At 40.2% G+C, this 22,837-nt stretch overlaps 1 protein-coding gene across 3 annotated transcripts in view; it reads right to left on the bottom strand.

Moving 5' to 3' along the window:
- Window positions 1-6,123: 6,123 nt before the first annotated feature.
- The window catches only part of LOC140674945 (uncharacterized), a 25,985-nt gene continuing 9,271 nt past the window's right edge, over window positions 6,124-22,837 (bottom strand). For 2 of the 3 annotated variants that reach the window (XM_072908876.1, XM_072908878.1), the window contains exons 2-3: window positions 17,919-19,055; window positions 6,124-16,924 (exon numbers count right to left, since the gene is read on the bottom strand). In XM_072908876.1, coding sequence (XP_072764977.1) covers window positions 15,915-16,924; window positions 17,919-19,055 — 2,147 coding nt within the window. In that variant the 3' untranslated portion in view covers window positions 6,124-15,914. The remainder of the gene's footprint in view (window positions 16,925-17,918; window positions 19,056-22,837) is intronic. The other variant, XM_072908877.1, reaches the window with a different exon arrangement.

Here is a 22,837-nt window from a genome sequence, read left to right as displayed (position 1 = left end):
TGGCCGAGAGCCGCGAAAGAGGCGAGGGTCCCGAAGAAAGAGAGAGCCACGGGGGAGAAGGGGGGAAAAGGAGGAGGGGGAGGGAGCACCTTCTCGTTGTGGCTGCGCCACGCTCATAAGAGCCGTCGCGACGGTCGTCGTGCCAAGTTCATGAACCTTGAACCCCGCTTTTGCCCGTCGACTCGTTTCGAGAGATGCCCGCGTGACTGACGATCCGTCGGTGATTAGGTTTTCGGCCAGCTAATGCCGTTCGCCTCTCGCTCTCGCTGGACGCGCGCTCGTTGCATACGTTGAGATCCCGCATATGTCGCCTCCAACTTAGGAGAAAATAAAAAGTGTGTTGTACCTCCTCTTCATTATACTATTTTATAATGGCATAAATTATTCATACAATATTGTTCATTTAAGTTAATCTGAAATTTAAAAATTTAACAAAGAGGATGTATAAATGTATTATGCTTCTGGAGGTGAATTTTATACCTTAGTGAGTCATATCTCGCTCTTTCGATGCACGAAGACTAACGCTTTTCGGTTGCGAGTACATCTAGAGTACGTTCGCAAACTTGACCTACGTAACGTTCACCTGTATATATATCTTGCAGATCCGTGACGCAGGTCCATCGAAAAGAAGCACGACGCGACGGCCTCGAGAAATAACAGGAATGTCGCGAAAACAATGACGTAAGGATATAGGGTATTTAATCACGGTTTGATTCTGACGCACAAGCTTCTCATCTCAACATATTGTCGATCAGGGAGTTGCTCTAGATCTAAGAAAATTAGAAGACGTCGTTAAATGGTGCGGCATTTTTTTCCTTCTCCCTTGACGCACTTTTCTTTATTTCTTCATTTAAGGAAGGAGTTGCGTAGACTATTCCAAAACGCGAGTCGGAGATAATCTGGTGCATGGCTCCCCGTCCCGAGCCCTAAAAATCAGCTTCTACAGCCGCTCCTGCATCTTCATCGCTTACGGCGCGGCGGGTTCGGCGGGATGGACCCCAGACCGCGAGATTGAGAAACGCTGGTCGTGGGGAACGAGACGGGCCGACTCAAGGCCGCGCCGTGGTCCCACTCCCCCGCCAACCACCAAGTCCGAGTCAAGGGCGTTTCTCCCACCGTTCCCGGCCCCGAGTAGTTATGAGCGGCCGAGGGGGACCTGAGAGAGGATCTCGTCTTTCTCTCTCTCTCTCTCTCTCTCTCTCTCTCTCTCTCTCTCTCTCTCTCTCTCTCTCTCTCTCTCTCTCTCTCTCTCTCTCTCTCTCTCTCTCTCTCTCTCTCTCTCTCTCTCTCTCTCTCTCTCTCTCTCTCTCTCTCTCTCTCTCTCTCTCTCTCTTCTCTTCACGATACCCCCTTGGCGTCCCCTTTCATTCCGGTATGCCTCCTCTCGTCGTCCATAGCGATTCTCTTGCCCTCCCTCTCTTGCCCCCCGTCTCACTTTCGCCTCGCGTGGTCCATATAGCGAACGCGTAATTTTCCCTCTCTCTCTCTCTCTCTCTCTTCTTCTCTCGCTTCATTCTCTCTTCGTTCCCGCTCCCGGTTCCCGTCTGTGTTTTCGCGCGACGGCGACGATGACGACCGAGTCTCGGTTTAACTACGCGAATTTCATATTGCCGTCACGCGGAATGTCTTTTACGAGCGTCCTCATGATCCGTGCGGTTATCGCCGGTTTGAATCGAAACCGCAATCACAGCGAGGTCAGATTTCGTTATCGCCAAAGCGTAAAGATGCTCTTCATATAGATTCGATATCACAAAAGTGTGATAATTGACGTAAGGACTATATTCCTTTTTCGTAAACTTGCGATAAACTGAACTCACCGGGACACTAAATTCGCCGGAATTAAAATTAAAATTCGCAATCTAATTTTTCTAAGAAAAATTTTTCGGCTTTAAGAGTAATCAAATTAATTCGATTAACCGCAGAGATTCTATAACAACCGAGAAATATTTTTTTTTCCAACTGTTCTGGATATATTTATCCTCGAAAAAGATTTCTAATCATTAGAAGAAACAATCGTATATAATAATTTGTAAGAGTGATTTACATATTTTTAAATATAGCTGTCTCGACTAGCTATACCCTGGGTTGTTCCATCTCAATATCTGAAATCCGTATGAGACCTTACAAAAGCGAGAGTTGTAACGATATTGTATGCTAGTCTCGAAAACTAAAAGGAAAAGAGAGCGTTATGCTATAAATTAAAAAAAAAAAAAAAAAAAAACAATTATACATATATATATTATCCATCTCGTCTCACGTACGACGTTACACTCAATCGGAAGTCTACGTCGCATAATAATTTTTTCTCGGTCCTATCGAGAGCATTCGGACCACGGCGTTCAAAACAGAGTCAGAGTCATACTTCATGATCGCTGATACCGTCGTGAGTCGCTTCTCCGCCGCTCTCTGGCTGGATTCTTCTCTCTCACTCTTTCTTTCTCTCTTCCCCGGTCAACATTCTTCATCTCCGCCGAGTCCCAACGGGTTTTCGGGCATGCATGATGATCCATCATTCTTCGCACCGTTCCGATACCCGGCTGCTCCTTGTCCTTCGGCTTGCTCGCTTGCATTTCGCGGCGCAACGAGCTGCAACTCGTTCTCCCTTCTCACTAATTCATCGTACAATAATTATTAATTCGTATTCGCGAGTCCCGAAAAAGAATATATCTTATTTCGTCGATATATGTCTTACAAAGAAATTTTATCTCTTTTGCTTCTTGTAAAACAGAAGTCCTACATTTAAAATCTTGATACACAACATGTTTTCTCTAATATCATGTTAATATGAATGCAATTCGATGCAAGAAAAAAGATATATTAAGAGATACACAAATAGCTTTACTCTTTCTCTCTCTCTCTCTCTCTTTTGTTCTGATAATTTCATTATTTTTTAAATAATAGAAGCCTTAATATTTCATGATCGTAATAACGAATGTATAGCTGCATACTAATGAGTTTACATATATTTAACAAAAATGAAACAATCCAAAACCAGTATATAATTCGTGAAACTCGAAGACTTTTCCTGATATTTTAATTAGTGTTTATCTATAGTGTTTAATTATATTTTCAAATCACAATATCAAAGATTGACTTTTTTAAAGGAGATTAAATTGCATATGTCTCAAGTTGTATCAACAAGTAATTCGCACTGTTACAATTCGGCCAAATTGTGTGGTAAACGAAATAATATACCGAGATATAAGTACGTGTATGTATGCGTGTGCGTTTTGTAATTTTCGGTGCATTCGTTCTTGCATCACACACTCCGCGACTACCACGAGCACCGCGATCCGCAAGCGGGGCTTCATTCAAGGACACAATATTCAGAAACCGAAAGTGCGATCACGCGAAAATCTAACGTCTCGCCGAACCGGTCTAACCGGATTCGGCGTGTACGCGGCTGGTTAAGAGATGGTACGCCGATCGGTGCGCCGCGTAAACCCGTTCCTCGTCATTTTTGGCAATAACTACATTAACTACTCGGTGCCGAGTTGCAAGCGTGAATCAAATTCCTATCGCTAAATTGACTCCTGCCGTCAAGTACGGTGTCAGAGAAGGTCGTCGTCTCCGCGCCTCGTTTTACAAAAGGAAGCATCAAGATCAAAGATGAACCAAAGTAGGACCAAATAAAAAGACAGAATTGACAGTGATTTCTTTTCTTGTGCAAATCATACACACGCGAGAATAAGTTATCATTATAGACTTTGCCTATATAAATATCGTGAAAAAAAAAAAAAAACAAAAAAAAAAAAAAAAAGATTGGCCTTTCTCCGAAATATCTCATCATGCGAGAATTGAAGGTTTATTATAAATTTGCATAATTATTCAAGCGTTGTAACATTTTCCTTAGTTTCAAATTTGTCTTTCTCGCTGTGCTCTTGATTGTTTGGAATAACCATTAGTCGCGCACGACTCTGGCGCTTTTCACTTCGCCTTTCCTTTGACAGCTCGAGCTCTCTTGGCTATCTCAATTTGATCTTTTTACAGTCTTCGTATGGGCGGGATTCACTTGTACCGCGACTGTGGTCGTGAAGTTGGAAAGTCAAGTGCAGTCGGGCAGCTTCTACGCAGAGAGACGACAGAGTTTCTCAAACACAGCGCGCAGCTTTCTCTTTCTCTCTCTCTCTCTCTCCCTCTTTCTCTATATATATATATATATATATATGTATATATATATATGTGTATATATATATATATTTCTCTCTCTCTCTCTCTCTCTCTCTCTCTCTCTCTCTCTCGTTCTCCCTGTTCTCTTTCTCCCTCGTGTGTTTATAGGCCGCTCAAAACTTTTGCATCGATCGAACGTATTATAGCTTAACAGTTCTCCAGTTCTGAAGTACGCTTCAGATGATCGCCTCTCGCTTCCCTTCGAGTAACTACTTAAACGCTCCGTTTTCACTGCCGTGCAAGAAGAGTAATGCAAAAGGTAACCGACAAAAGTGACGACGTTATTTCCCGCACTGGCGAACAAGTCAGATTTACATATCGCATCCCTTCCTCTTATTTGCCTTCGGATATACACGGAAACCTTTCGAGCTTCCGGGAATAAATGGACGGCACATTGTCATATTTACATATTTATGCTTTAACAAAACTAGGTATACTGGGAAATCCTCTTTCATCGGATATTAGTATCTTGTAATGCTTGAAAGATAACAGTAATCAGTTTATTTGTCAAATCTAAAAGTGTATATATTTATGTATTGATGTCATCTGTTTGTTTTGTAATTCAATGTCGGGAAAAGAATGGTGTCTATTTAATTTTAAAATTAATCTTTTATATTATACATCTATTGGCACTAAAGCGAGAACCACTGGTAGGTTCGCGCGAATGAGAGCAAGTGGCTTCTGCGTCCAGATGGGCAAGATTTTAACATACGATTCTGCAGGATCCGATGGAGTTTAGCGGAGATAAGAGAACGCGCGCGAGCGCGTACATCATTTAAAGCGCGCTCTGCAAAGTGCATTGCAAATAATCCAAATCAAGGTTACCGCGGAACAAGCGCGTTCCTCTGACAAGCAGCCGCTGATCTGACGTGTCTGTGCAAAACTGGTTGCACCGCGCGAGAGACGGACTGTTTCCGACGGCTGGCCGGTCGGTCGGTTCTCTCAGATTTACGGCCGCGCTCGAAATTTATTCACCGCGCGTCGTAGACCCGATAAAGTCGCCCCTGAAATCGCGCCGTTAAAATTTTGCGATGCCAACGCGAGAGGCTTTGATAAAAATTATCAAAAAAATTTCAAGTTGTTCTTCGCCGCATTATAACATGTTAAACGATCCTTGTTAAAATAAGATGTTCTTTAATTCTTCTCTCTCTCCCTCTCTCTCTCTCTGTCTCATACACATTTTTTGTCTGTTTAAAATAAAACTTAAAAAAATATGCAATGAATTAAATTTAACGTAATTTACTCTCATAAATGTTTACTGCCCGTATTTTAAAATTGTGCATAATTTATCTCAATTTATACAATATAATAATTATATCTCAATTTATATTTACTTATAATAAACTGACGCGAGAAGTATCTTTGAATGCAACATACGTTTTGTTGTCAATTCATCCACGAGAAGACACAATAAAACAAAAAATGAAAGAACTTATACCTACTGTCGAAAAATCGGAACAATTTAAAGTAAACGTGCACAAGAAGCGGATACGAAGAGACATAATATAACTGCCAGCTGAAACAAAGCAATAATTATATAGCGGTGTTGTTTACCGAGACATTGTGTTTTTCGTTGCGCTACTTTCTAATTGACGGCGAAATGCCGACGAAAACGAAAGTGCATTTAAGTTATGCAAGTTTGGAGTTAAGCCAACGCGCGCTTTTACTTCGCGCATTAACGTTTGAAATTCTTTGATCTTCAGCTTCCTTTAACGTGCGTCCTTGATTTATCTCGGAAAAAGTATATATTATTACATAAAAATTTCCTGTAGACTGTTTTTTTTATATTAAACTTTTATTGAAATAAAAAATCACTCTAGAGCAAGAGAGAGAGAGAGAGAAGGAGAGTTCTCTCGAGAATTTGTTACGAATAAAAAAAACAACGGCTCGGTAAACATCGCGAAAACCAAAATGTAACAGAAAATAATGAGGGTTGCGTTTGAAGACATGTGCTTCTCTAGTTTTATTTGTAAATTTTATTTGTATAAAAAAAGGTGAAAATGAAAAACAGAACACGTTCGGGGCACGGACGCGGGACCGTTTCGTGACGAACAGCCACACTTGTTGATTAGTATTTTATATATATATATATATATATATGTGTGTGTGTAATGAAACTGCGTGAGAGAATCTCGTGGACGGAGATGTAACGGTGGTGGAAATGGGACGGGAGGGCGGATGCTGTATAAAAGAGAGTACCAAATGGGCAAGGAAAATGAAGAGCAAAGTCGGGGGGTGACAAAGGATTAAGTTATATATCCACGATGTACAAGGTGATATATTTTTGGGAAGACTGTGTCGGAACAGAATCGGACCCGCGTCGCCGAGACACTCGTCAGTCACAAAATATATGAGACGAATTGATATTTCTCTTTCACACTCTTCCCACTCCCTAAATTACTATTAGGAACCTGGTTCCGTCGTAACGTTGTTGCAGCGAAAACTCTGCGCTCAGAATCCAGCCGAGTTAACTCCTCGAACCGAAGATACCGGTGTCCGGTGTCTAGCGAGATTTTCGCAACATAAAATGTAATGTTATAAAGTTACAAAAATAAAATAACACGATTAACAATAAGAATATAAAGTAGCATGTATTATTGCATATTAAAGAATATTACAAAAACAGTCAAATAAGTTAAATCGGCTGTTACAAAAAATAATTGAAAATGTGTTTTTTAAAATTAATAAATCTACTCATCGTATACAGGTGCGATAATTTTCCACCACGATATTACTAAATAATAATCTTTTGCAGACTTTTGACACGCAATCGAGTATTTCGATAACACAGATCTACGTCAAACACGAGAACTTAACATACATATAACTTAAAGATACAAGCATAACGCGAAAATACGACTCAAACAAGGAGAAATTTGACGTTGTAAAACATATATCTCATGCACGTGGAGGAAAGCATTTTTAATTTCGCTACGCACACTATTCACAATTTCTGTAATGGCTGATATTTTCATGGGGAGTGTTGTCTTTAAAAAGCCGAAAAGGTAACATCATTCTCAACAATTTATCGTACCGTCAAACATGAATCAAGAGGTATACTGTCGGCAATATAATTAGGGAAGTTGCGCCGCGAATAAATTTGCATGCGAAACGACGAAAAACGAGGTAAGGTCGATCCTGGCGCAGTATTTCGCTGCTCGCGTATATACTTGTAAATAATAGTATATGTGCATCACCGGCGCTTGGCGGCACCGCATGATTTCGGTTTCCTTTTACAATTGCGATCGTGCGAGTTACGTCTCTACGTGTTGTGTATGTACGTGTATACAGATATAAATCTATATAAATAAAACGCGAGCTACGCCCGCATTGAAAACGTCGTCAAAAATTATTAATATGACCAAATGTTTTTTTTTCTTTTTTTTTTTCCAAATATATATTGCACGTCATGTAAAAATAAAAAGTACAAACAGAAATTGAGAGGCTAAACATTTTTTTAAAATTGATATTTTTTATTTGGGTGATTGAAGAAAGGAAATTATAATATATATCTCGACAAGACGTATCTTTCTTCTCAATTGCCTTATACATAAAATAATTTGCGTATCGCGAGTAAGATTTCTCTAGTATCGTTGGACATAAATACACAATGTGTAATGTTTCACGGCTCGTAATTAAATTAGTATAAATTGCACGCGCATTAAAACGACGTTATTCAACGATATTCGTAGATCAATATGCCTTTCTTGCGACGTTTTCAACGCATCAAGGCGCGATCCTAAGTATACTTATGCGCATCTGTGAAACGTATTGCACCTGCGTGGGCGTTCGCGTTCGAGGGTTTTATTTTTTTCTTTCTTTTTTAAAGCTAAATTTTGAAAGCGAGATCTTGTGTGACGGGGTAACGTAATAAGCGAACACCCGTTGGATTTCTATCACGGTGTTCTCGCATAAAGTTTTCGGAGATTCGTCTCTCTCTCTCTCTCTTTCTTTCTTTCTTTCTTTCTCTTTCCCGCAAAAAATTGGTAGATTAGAAAAGAAATTTTATCAGAAAAATTCGCTCCATAAAAATCACTTCCTAATCTCTTCCACAGTAAGGATTAGTTTCAAGGCATTTGATTTCTTTCTGTTCCTTCCTATCTTTTTACAGTGCATCACTTTATATTCTTCTCAAGCGATTTTGAAATCCTTTTGAATACACGTATATCACGTAAAACTGAGTTTAGTTTAGAGAATAAAAATAATTTTTCTTTTTTTCTACACAATTATATTATGCACATCTCGAAAAAAAAAAAAAAAAATAAATTGCCTTAACAGGTTTAGTTAATTTTAGTATAATTAGATTTTATAGAATAAAACAAAATAATATAATTGAGTTTTAATGTGAAAAAAAAAACAGAATTTAGTACATCATGCATTTTAAATTTTATTAAAGATTGAATCAATATCTTGTGAAATAGAAGAGAATAGAAAAAAAAATTCAATTTTAAATCCTGACTTGAAGCTCAGAAAAACATGACTTTATAGAACGATTTTCTATTGGTTCCTTCTAATCTACCCATCTTTTGCAGAGTCTTTGAAAACAAAATGAATACGAATAATTACGTCAGATGCGCCACCCTGCCGGCGGGCGCGTGCCCTGAGTCTTACAAGGGGAAAGAGAAAACAATAATTTATACACATATATATATCGTTAGGTAATATATGTAATATATATATATATATATATATATATATATATATATATATATATATATATATATAAAGCTTACACCTAATCTATGTTGAGCATTCGGTGAACGGCGAGGGTGACGCAGCCTGTGGTATGTAAAACGCGTCGTCTCTTTCTACAGCGTCTTTGAAAGCACACATCTGACTATAAAGAGAGAGAAAATAGAGGAAAAAAGAAAAGGAAAAATGAAAAAGAAACAAGATCGCTGTTGTATCGTTTACGTATACAAATACACGATCGCGCGTTCACCGCGGAATTCGTTGCGAGCTTTGACACATCCTTCGAATCTCCTACCTGTAAACGTATAAAGAAATCCATTCTAATTTTTGGTAACGAGAAAACAAAACCAGGAAAATCCATTGATTAAATTATTTGTAAATTTATATAACATTTTATATTTCATTTTCATCGAATTTTGCATGAGACGAAATTTTATTCTTTTCCTCAAAACTGGCCGAATTGTTTTCATTGCACACATCCGTACGAAACGCAACTAAAGTATGTACAAATAAAGGAGGTAAATGCCTGGCATCGAAGTGGGACAGACGAGAGTCATTTATTGCAAAATAGTAAATCGATCGACCGACACTGCAATGATTCTCCTACATCTTTTGCGATTGGAAAAGGAGACGAAGCGAAAGAGAGCGGCGTTCGCGAAAAATAATCGCGTTACGCAACTCGAAAAAGCCGACTGACGCGTAATTCCGTCGCGGGATCGTATGAAGTTAAGCGGATATTGCTGGTCATTAGCGGTCGTTATCACAGTATATCGCTGATTCTACTTAATACATACACTTTGCTCTCTCTCTCTCTCTCTCTCTCCCTTTTTCTCTTTTCCTTTCTTTTGCTTTCGTCGATCGAAATGGCACCGCGCAATCTTCCAACGTCGTCTAACCACCCGAACCAGTTTCGCTCGCAGACGAGAGCTCGAGATGATCTTTCGAGTCCTGTAGCCTGATAATATTTACAGGATCGAAGGAAAAAAATATATCGACTACATCTCTCTCATTTTTTTCTCTCCTTATCTCTTTCCTTATAAAAATTAACACAAGATATAACATTAACATGTTTTTAATATTGATGTGTTTGCAGTTTCCCCTCCTTAAGTAGTCTTAAAGTTGCACATTCTTTAAATAAACCCATTGTCTGCTCGCGCAGCGGCTCGCGACAAATTCCGTGATCTCGCGCATACATACGGAACTTAAAGTAAACAAGTAACGTCCCTGTCATTCTCGGTTAGAAAACCTCTGGACCTTCCTCCTTGCAAAAAGTACATCTTGCAATATGTATATAAAATATTTATATATAATATATATATAAAAAAAGAGATTAATAAAAACCATTTTTAATTCGACATCGCTACCTCTTCGTTCGCGACACTCGAATATACGTATTATTTATATCACACGGCGGATTTTGTGACTGCGAGATTAGAATATAATAAGCATAAGCACTAATAGTCAATTATCGATAATAGTGTATAAAAAAAGGAGATTCCTACAAATATCAAATATGAAAACGGAGTGACAAAAGTTCGTACAGTCGACGGGATATAGCGTAATAAAAAACAGAGGTGATCAAAACTCTATAATGATACTAACTAATAAAATGCACCATACGCAATATCTCTCTTGTATAAACTTAATAATTAATAATAATAATATATATAATATAATATAATTATTATATATATATATGTATATATATATATATAAAATAGTAATATAATATAATAATATTAATAATAATAAAATAATAATAATAGTAATAATATGATGATACAATTTTATCGAGTATATCGTAATAATAATAATAATAATAATAATAATAATAATAATAATAATAATAATAATAATAATAATAATAATAAAGAAAACAAATATCTGTTTTTATCTACACATTGTCTACAACAGTTATTATCTTCTTTTTCACATTTTTCGATTTGCGCAATTTTCAATCGCGATCAAACTCAATTCGCTTCTTCGTATATAACGTCTTGACTCATTAAAGAGAAAGAAGATTATGTCGGAAAACATACATATATATATATATATATATATATATATGTGTGTGTGTATGTGTCTCTTGCCTTTACTCTCTCTCTCTCTCTCTCTCTCTCTCTTCCTTTCTCTAAACTTAGCATGTGTGTTTTTTTGTGTGATTGGTTATTTTCGTTATCACGGATTCCTTTAAAGTACAATCGGCCATGTGCATGGGTAAGTTTGAACCGAGTCCGAAATGTTGTCACGTGCTCCTTTTCCCCTCTTATATGTTTATCGCGGTTTCTCTGTTCGTTCGAGAAAATCTCTTGCGCGTTCTTTTGCTTTTTTGCATTACGCGCAATGTTTCCCCGCGGACGAGTTTTACCGATCCAATTGTAGAAAACTTCGTTGCAAGACTCTCAGTGACTCTTTGATTTCGATTTGACTGGAAAGCACATACACAATGCCTCTCAGTAATTTCTTTTTTAAAAATGGCAGAGAATTGATAACATTTTCAACCTTTTGTCGAAAATTATTTAATTTTTTTTACGTTATACATATATAATGATTTTAATATGATCGTGATTGTATATTGCGATTTTAATAAGACACTATGCATTCGTTAGTTAAATTATAAGTTGAGTATTTAACTTTTCCATTTTATTAAAATTACGAAAGAATAATTTGAAAAAATGTATAGCGGTATTAAAGATTTATAAAAGAAAAATTCTTCAGATGCCTCGAGAGAATTTAAAAAAGTAATATAGTATCTTGTACTATACAAAAATAAATCGTGACTGCGGAATGTTTTGTTAACAAATCTCGCAATGACACTTTATAAGAATTTACGTTATTCAAAACTTTTTGTCTCATAAATGTCAATGAAGAAATTATAAGCTTTTAATCTTCTTGAAAAGAAATTTCCATAATTAATGAGTATTATAAACAATTTCTTTTTAAATAGTACAATTATAAACAATAGTTCCAGTTTTTATCGAAATATAATCGCTTATTGTTTTGATTATAATAGAAATCACTGATTTATTATTCATGAAAGACACGCGAGAACATATTCCGAACATTGACATTTATCCGATCTATAAAAATAACCTGGCTCCAATAACGAGTCAAACATGTAAATGAGGACAGATGTTTGCAGTAAAAATGAATTACTATCCTCAAGTTGAGAAATGGTTGCGGAGTAATTAGTAAACATTATTATATAAAAAAAAAAAAAAAAAAAAAAATTATTTCTTTAACTATATTTTTAAGTCATTTTCACGCAAAAACGAGCTAGAGTTTTAAAGTGGAAGTCCTAGAAGGATACATGGCTAAGTGGAAAATCTGTAGTCTCTCAATGTCCGCGCGTAAACGCGATGTTACGTAAACACGGCGGTTGCGGTTTTCAACATTACTGAGATATTGAGCATCTGTCATAATACTTGGAATATACGATAAACACTAAGTTCCACAATACAATTATAAATTAACGTGACAATTAAAGAGGAGTAAGGGTAAATCCAGTTGCAAGATCCTTTTTGGATGCGACTGTGCACATTTAATGTGGATCACATAATAGATTTATTTTAATTTTCTATCCTGAAACTTAAAAAAAAAAAAAAAAAAAAAAAAGATAAATCTCAAAGTGTCAATCTATCGTTCACCGGGCTCGATCGTTTAGCGTCTAAAACGCTATTGCAGAATAATCTCTATTTGCAGAATATAACGATATTAACTCTTTAGATTCTCGTGCGGACACGATATATGTACGAAGGTATACGGAAATCGATGTTTCGGCTCGACTTAGAAGAGTGTTAATGTTTAATGAGCCTTGTTTGCGCCTTTTTATTTTATTTAATTGCAAAACTAATAAAAGATAATCTAGAAAGGGCACATGAGTAAAAATGTAATTTTAACGTCGATAATAATACTCTTAAATATTGCGAACGGCCATCAGGAAAGATCCTGCATTTGGCCTTCGATATTTCCCCATTGGTCGTCTTTCTTTTTTCTTTTCTCATAGCTTTGCATTTTACGTAATGAACGAGAGAAAGAAAGTAAAAAATAATATAATAACACGAAAAAAAAAAAAATAATGGACAACCACCACGATTATATCGTCGTTGTCGTCGTCATTTCATTCCGCGACGCAATGTGTGTATAAGTAGATCTTCTTTCGTTAGAATAATTTAATGAGAGTCGTTTATTAACGTGACGCCTCACGACGCGCGATTTCTCCCTTTTCCCTTCTCAATATTGTATATCGGAGAGTGTATCGATAAAATTGCGGTTCCTCAATATAATATAATATTACCTTCCTAAAATACGGTCAAATCACTGCCGCAAGCAGCAATTCCGAGGCACTACGAACAGGCCACAGAGAATATGGCCGCACAATTATCATCTTCAGATCTCTGTGTCTCTAAAATGACAAAAGACTAATTGTAGAACACCTAATACGTAATCGTAATTATGCTAACGCATCTTGTCGTCTCTAGGTTTAGACTCATTAATGTAATGTACAATAATTAGAGAGATCACACGTCTTAATATAGAAATTTTAAAAGATTATTCTCTAGTACGTTGAAACCTTCCTCTCTCCTCCTCCTCCTCCTCCTCCCCCCCCCTTTTCTCCTACTCTTCTTTTTTGCTCTTCACTTAAGTATTGCCACGAAGTGTTTTCTTTTTCTTTCCCCCTCCTCCTCTTTCTTAAGAATGATGATGATAATTCTCCGAGATGTGAGCGGACCCGTGTACGGTCCTTCAAAGTCTTTTCTTTACCTTGAGCTATGCGCTATCGTCTACGCTACTTAAACGCTAAACTCTACGGTGTGTCTCAGCCTTCTTCCACGTTCCCTCCTCTTTCATTTTCTTTTTTTTTTTTTGTCTCGTGTACTCGCTTACCTAGTTTTTTTTTGTTTATATCAGCACCAATCTGATTTTTTAAAACCGATTCAAAATATCGTTATATATATATATATAGTTAGAATATAATGTAACCTGTCGTATAAATATACATTCAAATATTACTATAGTATACAAGAGTCGCGCGCACCTCCCTCCATCCCTCCATCCCCTACGCGCTGCATCGTGGTATATCGTCTCGTCGATTCTTGACCCGATCTACCGAAAGCTATGGCTCAGCACAGTAGGAGGATGCGTCGTCCTCGTAAATTCTAGCTATAATCTCTCGCGTCTTTCTCCTTTCCGCTTGTCATATCATTCTGTCCCTCTTCCTACCTCAATCCCCTACATCTTCTTTCTCCTACCCTTTCATTCAGTACTCTTTTCTTTTTTTTTTTTTTTTTTTTCGTTTCATTCGCACTCAACCGCATTCGCACACACTCGCATACTTCACCTTTCTCCGTCGTGTGTTTTTCTCCTCGTTCTTCTTCTTCCTCCTTTTCATCTTCCTTTTCTTCTTCCTCCTCTTCTTCTTTGTTTGGAGTGAACGGCTTTACATATTTACAGGCATTCTTCACGTGGTCGTGTCAAGCGCTTCCCTTGAGAGGCACAACATACCTCTCTTTCTCGCTACCTATCTATCTCTCTTTTTTTTTTCCCCTCTCTCTCACTCTTTCTCGCGAAACATTTTAAAACATAGGCAAGTTAAATATTGTATCACAATCATTTTAGTCTGGTCGAAATCGAACATCTTCAACCCGTTTGGCGATACGTGGCGTTTTGAACGACGCGTGCACCGTCATCCCGCGAGATGCAAAGACAGACGGATTCGCGGGAAACACTCTTGTCAATCTCTTCAAATTCGCCTACAAATACGCGCCTCGCGGGGGGGGGGGGGGATAAGAGCCCCGAACTCTCTCGTGCTATTCCCTTGTCCACGAAAGAAACGCGAGAAGGTACGTCGTGATCGATTAATCATAAAAAAATACGTACGCAGAAGTAGACGAGATCCTTCGTTGGTTGCTTTACCTTGGTCTGGCTAATGAGTTGACTCGACGGTGAACGGCGGACGATTTTTCGAGCTATTTCCGTGTCCCTCTCGCCTTGTCCCTCGTATGAGATCGATAACTTGGTGAGACAATTCGTAGCGAAAGTCGATATTCGCATGTACCGGTGAATTTGCATAAATATGCGCACTAACACTAACGAATCATGGAAAACGTTTAAAGATTAAATCTTAATCCGACACGTTATCATGAAAAAAAAGTAATGGACAATCGCGAACAAGTAACGAATCATTGCCCCGTAATTGTGTACATTATAAACATAAAAGAAAACGTACGTGAGAAAAATAATTATGAGTTGAGATATTGAGTGCCGCGATTGATACCTGAGCGAGTATAATTGCGCGCCGTTGTTTGCCACACAGTAGCGAAAATGCAACGATAAATAATAATGACGTTCCTGACTGGAACGTCATTTTTGCGCGGTATCCCTCGGTACGCGAGAGAATATGGTACGTTGTTTCTATCACACGAACGTCACAGAATATGTAAGAAACGAACTCGGTATGCTTCCCAAACAACGCAAAAATCTTAACAATTCTTCGGCGTTGTTTAATCTCTTTGTTTGCATTATAGCAAAAGCGCTACAATTTGGAAAGAGATAGAAAACACAGTGATACGGACGATTCGGATGATTATATCCAAATCCAAGAGTGAATGTCGAAAAGGAGAGGAGCGACGTCTCTTGGACGTTCGTATTCCGGCGCTGGCGCGACAAACGCGAAAAGCGAAACGCGAAACGCGAAACGCGAAACGCGAAACGCGAAAAAGCGACCGCCGTTCTCACTGTCGAGTCCGGGACTAGCTGGCGACGCGTTGCGAGGCTCCGTTAAGCAGCGATGGAACAAGAAGAGCGAGCGAGTTGTGAAACGGCGAAAAGAAAGAAGAACCCTAGTAAATGCACAGTGATAAATGTCACGGGTAGTGTTGCTGGATCGGCTGCTGGCCGCATCGGTTTGACGCGGCAGCGGCAGCGGCGGCGGCGGCGGCGACGATTGCGTTGGACGTCGCGTCAGCCTCCAACGCGGCTGGGCCGAAACAGCGCTGAAACCTCAGCGCGGGGATTCCTGCTTGCTAGTAGGCGGCAGGATGGACGGTTAGTCACTGCGGCGGCAGACCGGTCGGCGGCTTGAACTCGCCAGTTACGGAGACGCCGTTCGCCTGAGCGCCGGGAAATTGCGCGGTTGACACCGGCGGCTGATGATTGAACGCGGGCGCGTAGCACTGCGGGAAGTAGAGCTCCGGCTTGACGACTGTGGGCGTAAGGGTACCGCGGGGCACGGGAACGGGGCCCAGGCCCGCGGGCGTACCGGGCGGCTTCGCGTCACCGTTCGAGTTTCGACGCACCTTGGCCGCGTGCGGATTCATATGGTTGTCAATGTGCTTCTTCACCTCGGGCTCGGTGGCGAAGCGCCGCCTGCAATTGGGCATCGGGCAGCAGAACGGCCGGTCGCCCTGATGAGTGCGCGTGTGCTGGTCCAGAATGGCCTTCTGACGGAAGTCCTTGCCGCACTGCTGACACTTGTACGGCTTCTCGCCCGTGTGGATGCGCAGATGCTGATTGAGGATCGTGCGCTGGCGGAAATTGCGCCCGCAATACACACAGCCGTACGGTTTCTCGTTTGTGTGGATGCGCAAGTGTTGCGTGAGATGGGACTGCTGGCGGAACCTCTTGCCGCATTCCGGGCACGGATATGGTCGCGACTCGATGTGTATGCATCCGTGCTGCAGCAGCGTGGACTTCTGCTTGAATTCCTTCTGGCAGATTGGACAGCGCACGTACAGCGGCATGCCGGCCGAGCGGCCATGCTGTATCACATCAGGAAGACAGCTCTTTGTGCCGCCCTGCTGCTTGATGTACTGCAGGGCGCCGAAGCTGCCCGGGCCGCCCGCGCCGAACACCGTGTGATTGCCGCCCTTCGGATCCTTGAAGTAAGCGGGGTACTGGATGGAGTTGGCGTCCGGCGCCGGACTGAACGCGCCCGACTGCGTGTCCGTGTCGCCGAACGTCGACGCTACCTCCTCCTTACCCTCCTCGGGCGGAAAGGGAACGTCCTGCGGCCAGAGCGTCGGTGTCATCCCGTTCTTGAAGATGAGATGCGGGCTCACGTCTGTAATGAAAGTACGGTCCACGTTCATCGGCGGTATTCCACGGCGGACGGAATAAGAAGGAAGAACGTTAGTCCGGTTTAATGAGACGGAGCGAGATTAAAACTACATGTCAATTGTAGCGCGCGAGTCAAGCGTGGCGTTAAGAAATCGCTCCAATTCGAGCGAAAACACCCAGGCAACACAGAGGTCCGAGAAAAACGTCTAAAAAAAAGATCCTGATTTATTCCGCGCTATTTACACGTCTTTTGGACTTTTGTGCTGTTTGGGAAGCTACCGTATATTCCATTTATCGCGCGATCCCCAGTGAAAGAGTTATTAGCAGCGATAGGTGCACGAGAAGAAACGCAGTGGTCGCTGGCAGGCCGATGTCCACCTTAACGCGAAAAACTAAAGTTATTAGAGGGCAGGCGGATTAGAGTAGATGTCGAGTCGGATCGTATAGGATTGGTAAGGAAGAGGAGGGGAGGCGGGGACTGCTCTATCTCACAGCTCACCAGCGTTTTCGCGTCCAGCTCAACCGTTCTTACCCGCCGGTTGGCCTTAGCGGCAACGAGGCCGATCATACCGGCAACGTATTATCCCTGATAAATCGTCGATGTTAGTTTCCGAGGTTTTTCAAAACATGTTTTGATAGACTGGTGAGGGGATGTAGGTGATATAGACCAGTGGTGAATTTATTTCGTCCCGTTTTTATTTAAAGACACATCGTCCTGTTACGCGTTACAATTATTTAATTTTCCGAGCGCTAAATCCGCCACTGGTACATCAAACACTGGACAGGTGAAAGAATCGAGATGAATCGTTAGTATGCGGGTTATTGTACCGCCGGCGGTAATGAACATGGTGATTATAATGACGACGATGACGATGATGCCGATGGTGACGGTGGCGACGGCGGTTGCGATAGTAATGAGTTAGAACCGGTGGGTGGGTCAGTGTGTGGTTGTGATGGACGCCCTCTGGGGAGTCTGGGAGGCAGAGAGAAATGCTCGCCTTGGTGTGTGCGGACGTGCTGATTCAGGATCGCCTTCTGACGGAAGTGTTTTCCGCACTCCGGACATTGGTATGGCTTCTCACCCGAGTGGATGCGCAGATGCTGGTTGAGGATGGCGCGCTGTCGGAACGTACGCTCGCAGTAAACGCAAGCGTACGGCTTCTCGTTAGCGTGTATGCGTAGATGCTGCGTGAGGTGGGATTGTTGCCGAAACCGCTTGCCGCACTCCGGACACCCGTACGGCCGACTGTCTGTGTGGATCCGCTCGTGCTGCAGCAGAGTCGACTTCTGTTTAAAATCTTTGCCGCAGGTCAAGCACTTGAACAGCCGTAGATCGCTGTTGCCGGACTTGGACGATTTGCCGCTCTGCTGCACGATGTCGGGCAACCCTGTCGCCATGTTGGGCGCGCCCGGACTGGCGTACTGATGCGCGTCCAAGCCGGGCCCGCCGTCACCCTGGCCGAGGGATGTCAGCATTACTCCAGGCTGTTTGAGATAGTGTAGCGCAGAAAAGCCGCCGGGAGTGAGCATATGAGGTGGCACGGATGGCGAGGGATGCGGCCGAGCCTCTTTGAAATAATGTTGCGGATACTGCTGCAACTCCCCAGCCCCGGGAAAACAGTCGTTGCGGTCCACCTCTGCGTGAGGAGTCAATTGTTGTTGCGGCGAGTGATCTTGTTGCGTTTGTTGTTGCTGCTGCTGCTGCTGTTGAGGCTGCTGCTGTTGAACTTGCTGCTGCTGCTGCTGCTGCTGCTGCTGTTGTTGTTGTTGCTGTTGTTGGACCTGCTGCTGCGTTTGCTGCTGCTGCTGCTGTTGTTGTTGAGACGTTGCCTGACTCGATTGTATATCATCGTCCGGCGGAGTCAAGGTCTGAGGCTCGGGAGGCGCCGAGGGATACGGTGAGGGCACAGGCGATGCTAAGGAGGGCGGGGGACCGTTTTCACTACCCTCGACAGGAGGACCACAGGCCTGCTGTGGACTTCCCGACGAAGAAGAACCCTGTTGTTGCTGCTGTGCCTGTTGTTGCTGTTGCTGCGGGTACAGTCCGCCGTCCTGGAGAGATCCCGGCCCCGGGCCCCACTGACCCTGGGGTCTCTCCATATTATCTTTGTACAATACGTAGGGCGCGCCAGTATCTGAAAGTAGATAATGCACAAGAGGATTTGCGGTTAGATACATGTTGACATGAAAGCGCTTTTGTGTTAGAAAACATAAAAAAAAGCACAAGATACATTTTTTTTTATCATTACGTCACATTTCGTGTACATTTAAGTAATGCTAATGTAATTTAGATGGTGCTCGTGAAATATGTAAGATTAAATTCTGCAGATGTATTCTTGACCGTTCCTGATCAAGGACAAAGTTACACGGAATTGGGCCAAGAAGAGCAGATCTTTAAAATCTTTGATCTCAGAATGCGCGTTCTAGAATATCGGATCGTGCCATGTTCCCAGTTCCCAGTCACGCATGGTTAGACATGTCCGGTTCACGCTTCACAAGTTCAATCGTTATGCAGGTCGAATCTCTACAAACTTCGTATATTGCACTGATAATTTAAAATAATTTAAACATATCGAAATCGCGTCTGATTTGTTGGATTCTTGAATCCTTGAGAATTTTTGTCCTTGGACAGTCGAAAAAGAGATAAAATCATGTCGCACGTTCGTTTCAATTCGTTCTTCTGTCGTCTCCGCACTCGTTAATTTCTTTAAATACGTGACTTTAACAAAGGCTATAAGTAATAAAGAAAATAAGAGACGCGAACGCTGAAAGGAAAATAATCATATCGCGCGTAAAGTTTTTATAATAATTAAAACTTTGCCATACGCTATTATTTAAAACATGTGTGTCTTGCCCAATCAGTATTATCGCACAATTATTACATCCCGAGGCTTAAGTTTTATGATTACGGAATTTGCGTTATGCAATAATCGCGAGGCATTCCTCCTCTTATCGGACTTTATTTTCTCTTATTTGTCGAACGGATTCGTCATTCGATTTGCATTTCATGCAGCCCGTTTAAAGCGATTTTTATTTCTCCTGCGACGAATGATTCATCCGATATATTGTTTCTTGTGAAAAAGCAGAACATTAATTAATTTATTTATTTATTTATAAAAACGAAAAAATATACATAAAATTTATAAATATATGTGTACACAAAAAAACGCAAAGTAAATCGAAACGACGTATGACGGTGTGACAAATGATTAATGCTATATATTGACAGATAACGATAAAAAGCCTACGAAAAACCTCAGGGACCTCAGGGAATAGACATACTCGTTAGCGAAGTTCACCGAGATACAAATTTATGTCGGAGGAGAAAAAAAAAAAAAAAAAAAAAAAAAACAAGAGAAGTCATATCTCGATCCGATACGTGCTGTCCGTTTGCACGTGAATCAACCGTATTTATAGCTAATCGTTTTTATTTTACCGCATTTATACTTCGTTACATAACCGTTGTTTGTTGAGATAATGCCGCGTGCAACCGCTTGCGAGCGCGTCAAGATTAGTTTATTGCGATTCCAAGTTTATCCCGTCGCGTAATCGCATTTAACTATTCCAGGAATCTCCGGAGCGATAATGTTATAACGTCCTGTTATCATGGTTAAGAGAAGAGTGACCGGTCGAAAACTGACGTTAATGCGATATTCGCGCTCGAAGAGAGTGTCATTAATATAACTCTGCATATAATTTCCGCGATTTCCTCGCAATTCAGAACTATTAAAAACCATCGTCGTTTTGTACGAACACCGTTTTCCATTTCTCGGATCGAGTGAGGAGAAAAATTAAAATGCTCCTTGATATGAATTAATCTCGATGACGTGAAAAGATTTAAGCGACTACGATTTGGACAGCAGTCGTGTGTATGTACATACATACATATATCGACGTGAATACGATTACGCATCGATATCTGCGGTCCGTTGATCCTTTTCGTAGTTTCCTTCTTTCGCCCTATCGAGATATATTGTACATACACAATCCATCTCAATATTAATACGTTATTACGGTGTAATGTTCGTTAATCTGCTATCGATTGGCTTATTTCGAGGGAAATCTATCAAGAGTCATACTTGCAAGCAATGCTATGTCTCATTAAACTCAATCTCCGTCTAGCAACACTTAATTACGACCAGCATCCGCGAGTAATCGCCGAAATTTCCTTCGCACGTCGGAAGTCGTTAACTATATCGTACAAAAACAAAATGTATGTCTCGCAAAAAGAGTAAGCTATGACTGCACTTTATATGGCAGCTGACAGCCAAGATAAAAATATCAAAAATTTAATCAATGGAACAAAAGAGAAAGTTTCACTCCTTTGCTCTTCGACATAAAAATCTTGGAGGATATTATAATTAATATAAATGTAACTTTTTTAACAATTTAATTTTGACGCCTAATGATAATGACAATAGTAGTAATAATCGGTGATTACCGTCATAATAATGATAGCCTCAGTCGATCATTCAATTTCAGATGGAAGATTAACACTTACAAAAAGTACGCAAAAGAAACAAAGAGAGAAATTAGTTTCTTCTTCATTGTGAGAACCTTTTCCGGTGTCGAATCGTTCAAGAAGTAGACGAGTGTTCTTAATGATAAATTACATTAAAGAAATCTCCGGATTATTCTTTCCCTCGCATTCGCGTGAATAAACATTGGTAAGCGTTGATACGAACTCCACAAGTTTTACCGGGCAGTCCGACTGAGCTTTAACGAGAGACGATCCACTTATAACTTTACCAACTAAGCAGTCATAAGATTTCGCCGTTGATTTTGACGCGCATTATGTTTCACAAATCACGTAAAGACGGGTGACTAGGATTCACTTGCAACAACAGTTTCATTCTTGAGAGAATTATATTTACAAATTAATCACGAAAGAGTATCACAAAATAGTATCATAAAGATTATCATGTGCATTATATTTACTTTCATTTTTTCTTATTTTTCCAAGTTTTTTGCGGACAATCAAATAGCATAAGATTTCAATTTATTACCAATAATATAAATATAATTCCATATAAGTTTATCTATGATGTGAGTGTGTGTGTGTGTGTTTGTATTTTATATAAGTAATGATATTTTTAATGTGTGTACACAAGCGAGAAGCAAACTGTAAACTTGGCATATTGCTAATATAATTTTGTACCAACTTAAATTATTTCAGAAAATTCAATGTAAATTTTTCCCTAAAATATTTTTTTTTTTAATCTAAATCAAATTATTCAATCTGATAGAAATGGAATAGTGCTTGTTCGACAGAATTGCATTGTATAAATAGTTAGAAGGAGAAACATGTACCTATGTCAGGCAACCTCTGGTGAATGACATTTTATTTGTCGCGACCGGTTTGTCAATCAAGTTTTTAGTAGGACAGACTATAAACTCGAGCAATGATTTTTTATTAATTCTTTCAATTAGCGCCCCAATTATGTCTTTATTAAGAAATAAGTCATTCGGATTCAGAATTTCCGTTAATTACATTCATTCAATGCTCTCTAAAAAATGATGTATAGAATTTTTTTTTCTCTTAGAATATTTAAAGACATGCTCAGCATAAGTTAATATTTTTTTTAGCATCAATATCTTACTTTAAATTAAAGTAAGAATATCAAGAGACACTTGGATAGACTCGTAACACTTGTATCAACAAAAATCGAAAAGAAATCTTGGTAGAAATTACACGAGTGTACCGACGAAAGGCGAAAGAAAATGAAGACGTAATCGCATAGTTATATTATACGCGAAGAGATCGCAGATAAAAGTAAGAAGACTGCACAGAAAGAATAATAATTCAAACAGATCAATCTCAGATAAAGGCATCAATCTTTTTTTAATCGAAAAAATGTCAATATATTTGGAAAATATCGGCAATACTCGATGAAAAGTTTAGTTAGGCAAACTCCTG

Source organism: Anoplolepis gracilipes, chromosome 17, assembly GCF_047496725.1.
Source record: "Anoplolepis gracilipes chromosome 17, ASM4749672v1, whole genome shotgun sequence".
Taxonomy (NCBI): domain Eukaryota; kingdom Metazoa; phylum Arthropoda; class Insecta; order Hymenoptera; family Formicidae; genus Anoplolepis; species Anoplolepis gracilipes.
This window is presented reverse-complemented; position numbering and strand designations above follow the sequence as displayed.